Here is an 11,995-nt window from a genome sequence, read left to right on the forward strand (position 1 = left end):
TGAACAGATCCACAGCGCTGGAGAGAGAGTATAGTGGGAGAGAGAGAGAAACAGTAGTCAGTTTGACAGATAAGCACGGCGGATGACTTGTCTCTCTCTGAATGTACCGTGAGCAGGAGAGCAAGTAAGTACCAAGAGTACCAGCCAAGGCAGTTCTCCAGATGCACAAACACACACACAGATTCCACAGCCTGGTACAGACAGGGAGCGTGTGAAGAGAGAAGAGTGTCACAACTAAGGTAGGCTGGGATATAGATTTTCACATGTACAACTATCATGAATTCCTCTTTCTATTGTTTTGGTTTTAATATGTTATGTTTTAGCTCTTGCACTTACACTTAGTTTCCAGGTGGGTCATCAAAGGTTTCCCAAGCGGAGTCTATCAAAGTGTAATGGGTTGCCCAGATCAGAGACTTTTCCTCTGATCCTGCAAAGAGAGCTAGTCCTCACACTGAGCGACCCCCGCTCATGGAGAAGCTGACGGAGAAAGACAAGGAGCTGATCCGAGGCAGCTGGGAGAGTCTTGGCAAGAACAAAGTTTCACACGGAGTCGTCATGTTCTCCAGGTACAGTCATGATCTAAAGCTTTTTATTTGAAGAGTTGGGTATGGAGGAAATGAAGGAGTTGGGTATGGAGGAAATGAAGGAGTTGGGTATGGAGGAAATGAAGGAGTTGGGTATGGAGGAAATGAAGAGTGGTATGAGAAATGAAGAGTGGTATGAGGAATAAGGAGTTGGGTATGGAGGAAATGAAGGAGTTGGGTATGGAGGAAATGAAGGAGTTGGGTATGGAGGAAATGAAGGAGTTGGGTATGGAGGAAATTAAGGAGTTGGGTATGGAGGAAATTAAGGAGTTAGGAGAAGTTGTGATATTGCTTGTCATACTGTATTATCTATTCAGATCAAATCAAAATGTATTTGTCACACTCGCCGAATACAACAATATTAGCCTTTGCCGTGAAATGCTTACTTACAAGCCCTTAACCAACAATGCAGTTCAAGAAATAGAGTTGATGAAATATTTACTAAATAAACTCAAGTATAACAAATCTAATCAATCAAAAAGTAGCACAATAAATGTACATAACAATAACGAGACTATATACAGGGGGTACCGGTATACAACACTATACTTCATAACCAGTGTTTGCCCTATATTCGACTCTGCTACCGCTGCTGAAAAAAATTCAATGGGAAACACTGAGAACTATACCATGCATGTGTTCCTCCATGAAGATTTCATGGTGATTAGTATATCAGCCTTTACTGTTTGTGTACCAAAACACAGTGTTGGTTGATATCTGCAGCATTTTTTTGTAAGAAAGTTTACTGAAACCTAACCATTGACTACAATTTGCAGTTGTATACAATACAAATATGTCAGTATAGTGCAAAGATACTGTAAATAATGTAGTTGTCATAGTAAACAGTACTTGTGTACTGAGAGAGAAAAATACACTTCACCTACATAGATACTGCATCACACACTCCCTATACTGGGACTGGAGGCTTGACTTGTTGCTTGGCGACAGGCTGCAATAGTCTTTATTTTGAAACAGCTTCTGCTAAAACAGACTCTCGAGAAGAACTGTTGCTGACTGTCCTATTTTCTTTAACCAGACATTAAAATCGTAGCTATTGTGGCATTCGAGGGACTTACGACTACATGTATCTGTCTACACCTGCATTGTGTTTTGTGTCTGTGCAGACTGTTTGAACTAGAGCCTGCGCTCCTCAACCTCTTCCACTACAACACAAACTGTAGCCCCACACAAGACTGCCTCTCCAGCCCTGAGTTCCTGGACCATGTCACAAAGGTAATCCTGCGTAGCCCATCACCATTAAAACGGACATCTAAATGGTTGATTCTTGGAAACAAATCCACGGCAATAACCTCTTGCTGTGTGTTGGTGTATGTGCACATTCCTTTGTGTATGTGTGTGTGTATGTGCGTAAATGATTGTGCGTGTTTGTGTATGTGTGTGTGTTCGTATGTGTCCAGGTAATGCTGGTGATCGATGCAGCAGTCAGTCACCTGGACGACCTCCATACCTTGGAGGATTTTCTGCTCAATCTGGGGAAGAAGCACCAGACAGTTGGGGTTAACACCCAGTCTTTTGCTGTAAGAATATTGTCACTCTGATCACTCACTGTAATACACTGCTGTCATACTGAGTGTACTGTACACTATACTATACTACACTGTAAAACAAAAAAAAGAAAAGTTGATTTTACGTACAATTGCAAGTCAATTCCAATTTAATTTGAAATTCCAATTAAAATATTGAATTAACTCATGAAGTGGAGAATTCATGTTGAATTCAATTCAAATTTCAATAATCTTCAAGTTTTGGAATTTAATTGGAATTTGGACTGAATTGTAAAAAACATTTAATATTTGGTATTGAATTGGAAATCAATATTTGTAAATTTCCCAGTTATTGGAATTATTGCACTTAGTATAAAAATGTGCTGCAGGATTTGTTCTAAATCATATCAAGTTCTATCTCTATATTTCCAGTATAACCAGGCTGTCAGGACAGTGATATGATCAGCCTGAAAGTCTGAGAGAATTGAATTCAATTGGAATTTGTGGAAATGTTGGGGATAATATTGAATTAGGAATTTAATTATTGGAATTGACTTAAGATTGGAATTGAGAGGAATTAAGTTCTCTCTGAATTCAAAGACTGACCTGGAATTTGATTTGAATTAAATTGAATATACAGGGAGAGGAAATTGAATTAGAGGAAGTGGAATTAACCCCAACCCTAATTGTAAGACAACCAGCTGCAATAAGATTGTGAGTTTGCTCAACAAAAATGTTGTTGAGCAAACTCACAATCCTATTGAAGGCATTTGCCTTACAATTGTACATTGAAATCAACACATTATTTTACAGTGTACTTTTAAGGAACAAAACTTGCAACAATTTATAATTGTAGGCCAATATTCATAATATTTGCTTGCGTGCATCCGTGTGTGCATGTGTATGTTGCAGGTGGTGGGGGAGTCCCTTCTCTACATGTTGCAGTGTAGTCTGGGTCATGGGTACACTGGCCCACTGCGTCAGGCCTGGCTCAACATGTACACCATTGTAGTGGCGGCCATGAGCAGAGGATGGGCCAAGAACGGGGAACACAAGACTGACTGAAACATTTGCTGGGGTCTGCTACCAGTCTCTGTCTAATCACCTTCATGGTTGCTACGGAGTAAGGTTGTATAGCTCACAGCCTGAAGGTTTTGATTGCTGTATTTTTCCTCAGTGGGTCAAGGGTTACAGTAGAGGGAACGAATAATGTTATGACACTTGACACCACAAACGATGGTTGAATCACCTGATGTTCACAGAGTTAACTGTTTTTGCTGGGGATGTTGTAGCTGTAGAAAATGCTGCTATAACGTTGTGGGGATGTTATGTGTCAACCAGCTTTGCACGTGCTCTAAGTCTTCAGTTTGAGTTCCTCAAATTAGAGAATTGGTTAAATTAATGTAATGACTGAATTTGCTTTGTAATTTTTTTGTTGTTGATATACAGTGGCTTGTGAAAGTACTCACCACCCTTGGCATTTTTCCTATTTTGTTGCCTTACAACCTGGAATTAAAAAAACTTTTTCGGGGGGGTTGTATCATTTGATTTACACAACATGCCTACCACTTTGAAGATGCAAAATATTTTTTATTATGAAACAAACAAGAAATAAGGCTAAAAAACTGAAAACTTGAGCTTGCATAACCCCCCCCCCCCAAATTCAATACTTTGTAGAGCCACCTTTTGCAGCAATTACAGCTGCAAGTCTCTTGGGGTGTATCTCTATACGCTTGGCACATCGAGCCACTGGGATTTTTGCCCGTTCTTCAAGGCAAAATTGCTCCAGCTCCTTCAAGTTGGATGGGTGCTGCTGGTGTACAGCAATCTTTAAGTCATACCACAGATTCTCAATTGGATTGAGGTCTGGGCTTTGACTAGGTCATTCCAAGACATTTAACTGTTTCCCCTTAAACCACTCGAGTGTTGTTTTAGCAGTATGCTTAGGGTCATTTTCCTGCTGGAAGGTGAACCTCTGTCCCAGTCTCAAATCTCTGGAAGACTGAAACAGGTTTCCCTCAAGAATTTCCCTGTATTTATTGTCATCCATCATTCCTTCAATTCTGACCAGTTTCCCAGTCCCTGCTGATGAAAAACATCCCCACAGCATGATGCTGCCACCACCATGCTTCAATGTGGGGATGGTGTTCTCGGGGTGATGAGAGGGGTTGGGTTTGTGCCAGACATAGCGTTTTCCTTGATGGCCAAAAAGCTAAATTTTAGTCTCATCTAACCAGAGTACCTTCTTCCATATGTTTGGGGAGTCTCCCACATACCTTTTGGCAAACCCCAAACGTGTTTGCTTATTTTTTTCCTTTAAGCAATGGCGTTTTTCTGGCCACTCTTCCGTAAAGCCCAGCTCCGTGGAGTGTATGGCTTAAAGTGGTTCTATGGACAGATACTCCAATTTCCGCTGTGGAGCTTTGCAGCTCCTTCAGGGTTATCTTTGGTGTCTTTGTTGCCTCTCTGATTAATGCCCTCCTTGCCTGGTCCGTGAGTTTTGGTGGGCGGCCCTCTCTTGGCAGGTTTGTTGTGGTGCCATATTCTTTCCATTTTTTAATAATGGATTTAATGGTGCTTTGTGGGATATTCAAAGTTTCTGATATATTTTTATAACCCGACCCTGATCTGTACTTCTCCACAACTTTGTCCCTGACCTGTTTGGCGAGCACCTTGGTCTTCATGGTGCCGCTTGCTTGGTGGTGCCGCTTGCTTAGTGGTGTTGCAGACTCTGGGGCCTTTCAGAACAGGTGTATATATACTGAGATCATGTGACAAATCATGTGACACTTAGTTTGCACACAGGTGGACTTTATTTAACTAATTATGTGACTTATGAAGGTAATTGGTTGCACCAGATCTTATTTAGGGGCTTCATAGCAAAGGGGGTGAATACATATGCACGCACCACTTTTCCGTTTTATTTTTTATTTTTTAAATAATAAATAAGTAATTTTTTTCACTTCACCAATTTGGACTATTTTGTGTATGCCCATTACATGAAATCCCCCCAAAATCAATTACAGGTTGTAATGCAACAAAATAGGAAAAACTGCAAGGGGGATGAATACTTTTGCAAGGCACTGTATCTACTCTAATAGCAATGATTGTGGGGTTCTTCGTGATGTATCTTAAAGAATCACACAATTGCCAAAACATTGGCTGTATTACTTGGCATCACTACCTCTACTGTGATCATTACTGTAGCTGGAATGGGCAGCTATGAGATGGGCCCTTTGCCAAATCAAACCAATGATAAAGAAACATTGATCACAAAAGTATATACAAGATTATTGTTTCGAGTGATTATCACAAATCTATTTCTATGTCTTTGAGTTAGGCTAGGGATCTGATAATGGCACATYCTAATGCTTTCCTTTCTGTGTGTGTTCATGACCTGGGGTGTAACAACCCTTAGGGGTGAACATGATTCTTAAAGACATTGATATTATTAAGTAAACCGATTTTTTGGACAATGCTCAATAGAAAGTTCAAAGGTTTTTCTATGGGATCTCTATGACTGTAATGGCACCTTTGTCTGAAAGGTGTACACTCTTAGAAAAAAAGGGTTCCAAAAGAGTTATGTGGCTGTCCCCATAGGAGAACCATTTGTAGTTCCAGGTAGAACCCTTTTGGGTTCGAGGTAGAACTCTTTCTAGTTCCATGTTCCCTCTGGGGAAAGGGTTCTACATGGAACCAAAAAGGGTTCTACCTGTAACCAAAAGGAGTTCTTCAAAGGGTTATTTAATGGGGACAGCCGAACATCCCTTGTAGGTTCTAGAGAGCACCTTTTTTTCTTAGAGTGTAAGTGGCACTCTCCTCTGACAGTAGAGGTTGTAAAGATCACGTTGCCAAATGAGTATTATCATATTTCAATAGACTTCAACTGACTGTTACTCTAAATAGACTGTTATTCTCCTCTCTTGAGTTCTAGCTAAATGATGGAACCCAACAGTAGATTATTGGCTTGAGTGTCTTTGGGCAATTAGTTTTCACTAACTGTAAATGTGAAGTGGTGTTGAACCACATAATGTATCAATATTGTGATGATACGTTATGAACAAGCCACAATTACAGAAGTACTTTGACTTTTTGGACCCATTAGACAATCATAGTCATTGACAAAGCCAGGATTTATTCTTTATTTTTTACTTCCCTAGTGTTTTCATAATACTGCAAAGTTAAGTACTTTTAGAGCTCTGAGTGTCTTTCTGTGGACAACCCTAAAACATTTAATAATAAACAAGTTTCATTACATCCTACCTGAGCCTGCTCAGATAGTAATTAGAGATGATAGTTAGAGATGTGTACATCCTTTTTGCCGCTATGAACATATTTACCTATATGTTCTATACAGTGTGTATCAGTGGCATGAAAGACAAAATTCCAAGTTAGCTATAATACGTAAATTATTTGATAACAACACTACACTACTGTATATCCAAGCTGCTGATATGTGGTGAATATTGCTATAGTCCGAGATTACTTTTATAAAGTTTATTTTTGTGTTTTAAGTGTTTTATATGTGTAAATGACTATATACCATTGTGAACACAATTTTTCCTAACATGTTAAATTACCCAAAACATATATGTAAAATACATGATGTTCCCTTGAACATGTATCATGACTTAAGATATAACAACCACTCAATGTGGTTAAATTGCCCGAGAGCCTTGTGCTACAAACAAGAGCGCAATTTCTCCTCAATCAGTAAACATATTTGCCATATTATCAATTTGTCAACCCTAAAAGGAATGTTACCGTTGGCATTGGATACAGAACCATTTCATTACTATTTCAATATGAGAGCTCACTTTATTGTTCAATTACCTGTGAGCTTTCTTTTCGGGCCATCACAGCACTTTTCTACTTCAGGGGGTTCGTCTCTCCCACTTTCCAACTAGCATAGTGGGTTTCCCTTACCAGATGAATCCTTCTCCTGGACCAAAAAGCATTATAAATAGAGAATACACATCAAAAGTGCTTTTTATTCCAGGAATAAGCTTCATCTGAGTCTAGGAAACCAGCCCTATGAATTAAACACATTTTGTAATATCTATATAATGCACTATGCAGATTGTTGTGGGTAATGTCTTTATTTTCAATTATCTGAGAGTAAGTCTGTTTAATGTGTATGTGTGGATTGCATTGGTACATGTAAATAACATGATATTTTGATTATGAGTGTCTCCATGTCTACCTCATGAAACTCAGCTGCTATTGAACAGCAATGATTTCACCTATGTAATGTGTTGTGTGCTTACTCAATTAAGACTAAATAAAGGTGATCTTCTGTGGACATACAACTGAAAAAAGAGGACAATGTTTATTGTTTTTCTTCCACTTTGATGGTTTGTTTGTTTGTGTGATGGTACTAATGTTGAGTTCAGGGTTTGTAATCAGTTACAGTGTGCCCGATTGTTCTCGCTCCGCTTGTTTATTCCTTGGGATTATGTAACATCAGTGTACTGGCTGGCTCCTTCCCTGGGGGTATAGAGACTTCATCTGAAAACCAGAGAGCTGAGTGAATATCATCCTACTTAATCATGCAAATGCCACATTCATCGCATCTCCAGGATACCAAGAACTCTTAGCCACTACACAGCTAATGTGCTTTCTTGACCTTAAAATGCAGACAGCTCTATTTTGTAAGTATTAAGATAAGCTCTAAAGCTGTGTGTGTGCGTGCGTGCATGCGTGCGTGCGTGTGTGTGGGAGAAATAAGAGAGAAAGAAACAGAGAAAGACAGAGAGATGGCGGCTAAGTTGTTATGTCCCAGATTGCCTGAACTCCATTCAACACATTGGGTTAATCTATCCTACAAAGCATTCACATATTACATTTGCTTGCGTCATTGTAAAAGTCACATCCATGGGCTGGCTGTCTGCCCTGGTGAGAAAGCAGTAACTGACGTGTCCCAAATCTGTCTGTCTGCGGTGCTCTTCATCTTCCCCTCTATCTGAAATGTTGGTTTATTGATGCTAGTAAGTCGCTGGCTGTCCTACTGTGACCCACAGAGTAACACTGAGGCTGGGGTGTGAGTTCAGGGGATTAGGTTGAGAAAAGCAGTGGTGTGGTGTGGCCTCCATTAGTTGAACACATGATTCATCCCATAACATGGAGATTATCTGCTGTCCTGAGGATTGCTATAGCGCGGTCACCTCCACTATACCACCACTACAGGTCAGGTATAAAGGTCTAGTGAAGCCGCAGCTGTATAACCCGGTCATTGGCATATGTAGGGGATATAGAGATGAGAAAGGTGGATACAGCAGCACTGAGGTGATGCACATCAACAGAACTGCAGCAGAGTCAGCACTTTTAAATTCCTCAGTGTTCACATCACCAAGGACTTGACATGGACCAAGAACACCACCACTCTTGTCAAGAGGGTGCAACAGGGTTTCTACTACCTAAGGCGTCTGCACAAATTCAGCAAGCCACCCCGAGTCCTCGCCAAAATCTACCCACTGCACCATCGAGAGCGTCCTGACCGGGTGCATCACAGCCTGCTACGGGAATTGCTCCATCCACGACCACAAGACCCTCCAACCGGAGGTGAAGATGGCCCAGTACATCACTGGTACCGTGCTCCCACCCATCCAGGACATCTACTCAGAACGGTGCCTGAGGAAGGCCCGCAGCATCATTAAGGACCCCACACACCCCAGCCACAAGCCGTTCACTCCCTTACCATCAGAAAGTCTCAGAGACAGTTTCTGTCTACAAGCCATCAGACTGATGAACACTAACTGGACTGATCACCTGCACAGACTCTCCACAACTTAGCACATAATGTACTCACCTGCTGCTACCATACTCTCCACAACTTAACACATAATGTACTCACCTGCTGCTACCATACTCTCCACAACTTAACACATAATGTACTCATCTGCTGCTACCAGACTCTCCACAACTTAACACCTCTTGAAGCTAGGGGGCAGAATTTTTATATTTGGAAAAAAAACGTTCCCAAGGTAAACGGACTATTTCTCAGGCTCAGATATTACAATATGCATATAATTGACAGATTAGGATAGAAAACACTCTAAAGTTTCCAAAACTGTCAAAATATTGTCTGTGAGTATAACAGAACTCATTTTGCTGGCGAAAACCTGAGGAACTCCAACCCAGAAGTGCTTTTAAAAAATTTAAAAAACTTGTTCCATTGCTTGCCCCTCCTCCATTTAAAGGCGTATCAACCAGATTTATTTTCCAATGGCTTCCTCAGGCTGTGACCAGGCTTTAGACATAGTTTCAGGCTTTTATTTTGAAAAATTAGCGAGATTTATCAAAACGCGTCAGTGGATGACCAGGTGTCCTTTGATTGGTTCCTGCGATGGAGAGATTTGGCTCGACATTTTCTAGCTCTGTAGAATTGAACAGTTTACCGTCTGGTTGAAATATGATCMATTATGTATGTTAAAAACAACCRGAGGATTGATTATAAAAAAKCMTTGACARGRTTCTACGAACATTACGGATACTTTTTGGAATTTTCGTCTGCCCTTCAGTACCGGAACGAGCTTGTGGTTTTCTGAACATAACGCGCAAACCAAATGGCGATTTTTGGTTATAAAACTAATCTTTATCGAACAAAAATAACATTTATTGTGTAACTGGGAGTCTCGTGAGTACAAACATCCGAAGATTATCAAAGGTAAGCYATTAATTMTATTGCTTTTCTGACTTTCGTGACCAAGCTAATTTAAGGCTAYCTGTTCTAGCTATTCTTTTGTTCTTTGTCTAGTGAWTGATAAACTCACAAARGCTTGGATTGCTTTKGCTGTAAAGCATATTTTCAAAATCTGACACCATAGGTGGATTAACAACAAGCTAAGCTGTGTTTTGGTATATTTCACTTGTGATTTCATGATTATAAATATTTTTAGTAATATTTTTGAATTTGCTACTTTTTGGAATTTGTGTCTGCCTTTCAGGGCCGGAACGAGCTTGTGGTTTTCTGAACATAACGCGCAAACGAAATGGCGGATTTTGGTTATAAAACTAATCTTTATCGAACAAAAATAACATTTATTGTGTAACTGGGAGTCTCTTGAGTACAAACATCCGAAGATTATCAAAGGTAAGCGATTCATTTTATTGCTTTTCTGACTTTCGTGACCAAGCTAATTTAAGGCTAGCTTTTCTAGCAGTGATTGATACACTCTCAAACGCTTGGATTGCTTTTGCTGTAAAGCATATTTTCTAAATCTGACATGATAGGTGGATTAACAACAAGCTAAGCTGTGTTTTGGTATATTTCACTTGTGATTCCATGATTATAAATATTTTTAGTATTATTTTTGAGTTTGGCGCACTGCCAATTCAGCGGTTGTTTACGAAAATGATCCCGTAAAAGGGATCCGTGCGGCAAGAAGTTTTTAACACATAATGTACTCACCTGCTGCTACCAGACTCTCCACAACTTAACACATAATGTACTCACCTGCTGCTACCAGACTCTCCACAACTTAACACATAACTGTACTCACTGCCTGTACAGACTCTCCACACTTACACATAATGTACTCACCTGCTGCTACCAGACTCTCCACAACTTAGCACATAATGTACTCACCTGCTGCTACCAGACTCTCGCAAATTAGCAATAATGTACTCACCTGCTGCTACCAGACTCTCGCAACTTAGCACTAATGTACTCACCTGCTGCTACCAGATCTCCGCAACTTAGCACATAATGTACTCACCTGCTGCTACCAGACTCTCCGCAACTTAGCACATAATGTACTCACCTGCTGCTACCAGACTCTCCGCAACTTAGCACATAATGTACTCACCTGCTGCTACCAGACTCTCCGCAACTTAGCACATAATGTACTCACGCACGCCTACCAGCTCTCACAGTCTCATGTCAGAATTAGATGTTCATCCATGTTTCTCAAACATCACATTTCAAAGTTGTTCCAATTGTACAATTTCATCGTGTTTAAGGTTAAGTTCAGGCATTAACTCCAAAATCTTAAGGTTAAGCATTAATCTGAATGGTTAAGGTAAGGGTTAAGGTTAAGGTTAAGCATTACTCTGAATGGTTAAGGTAAGGGTTAAGGTTTGTGATAGGCTTAAAACAAAAAAAATTAAAACAACTATCTATCGCTGGATTCAAACATGCAACCTGAGGCAGATGCTTACGCTCATCAAACATCCCGTCCACAATGCTGTAGCAAAACGGAAACCTACTTGAATGCTCACTGTTGCCCCTAGTGGCTGGTTTACACGTCATCTCCCAACGTCCTCAGACATGGATGGACGTTAAATACTGACTTGTATCACCGGTGACCTGGCTGCCACGCACGCACACACACACACACACACACACACACACACACACACACACACACACACACACACACACACACACACACACACACACACACACACACACACACACACAACACACACAAACACACACACACACACACCACACACACCACACACACACACACACAACACACACAACACAACACACACACACTGTGCAACTGCAGCTACCAGACTCTTATTATAATTGCTAAATACGGAACAATTTAAACACTTGCCCTCAATCCCCTCTTCCCAAAAACACATGTAAATATCGGATTGTAAATTGTGCCTTCTTGTATTATACTTTTGCTAAAATGTATATTCTATTCTACTGAGCCATTTACTTCATGCTCGTATCCTTCCCAATGGGCAAAAACTGGTTCAGCCATCGTTGTTTCCATGTCACTTCAACCCCAAAAATCAATGTGGTGATGTTGAATCAACATGCAAACTGATTGGTATCGCAAAAAGTCATCAACATAAGGGAATTTATTCTTTTTTTCACCCAACTTTTTACCTAAATCCAATGACATGGTGAAATGTTTTGTTGAATTCACGTTAGTTGACAATTCAACC

General features: G+C 40.3%; 1 protein-coding gene across 1 annotated transcript; it reads left to right on the forward strand.

Moving 5' to 3' along the window:
• The first annotated feature begins 8 nt into the window (after positions 1–8).
• Positions 9–7,346, forward strand: ngb (neuroglobin). The gene is made up of 5 exons (XM_023986251.2): positions 9–239; positions 343–566; positions 1,709–1,817; positions 2,003–2,122; positions 3,002–7,346. Exons 2-5 carry the CDS (start codon positions 469–471, stop codon positions 3,152–3,154), a joined length of 480 nt encoding a protein of 159 aa, XP_023842019.1. The 5' UTR covers positions 9–239; positions 343–468; the 3' UTR covers positions 3,155–7,346.
• The last annotated feature ends 4,649 nt before the right edge of the window (positions 7,347–11,995 follow it).

This window comes from Salvelinus sp. IW2-2015, linkage group LG4q.2, assembly GCF_002910315.2.
Source record: "Salvelinus sp. IW2-2015 linkage group LG4q.2, ASM291031v2, whole genome shotgun sequence".
Taxonomy (NCBI): domain Eukaryota; kingdom Metazoa; phylum Chordata; class Actinopteri; order Salmoniformes; family Salmonidae; genus Salvelinus; species Salvelinus sp. IW2-2015.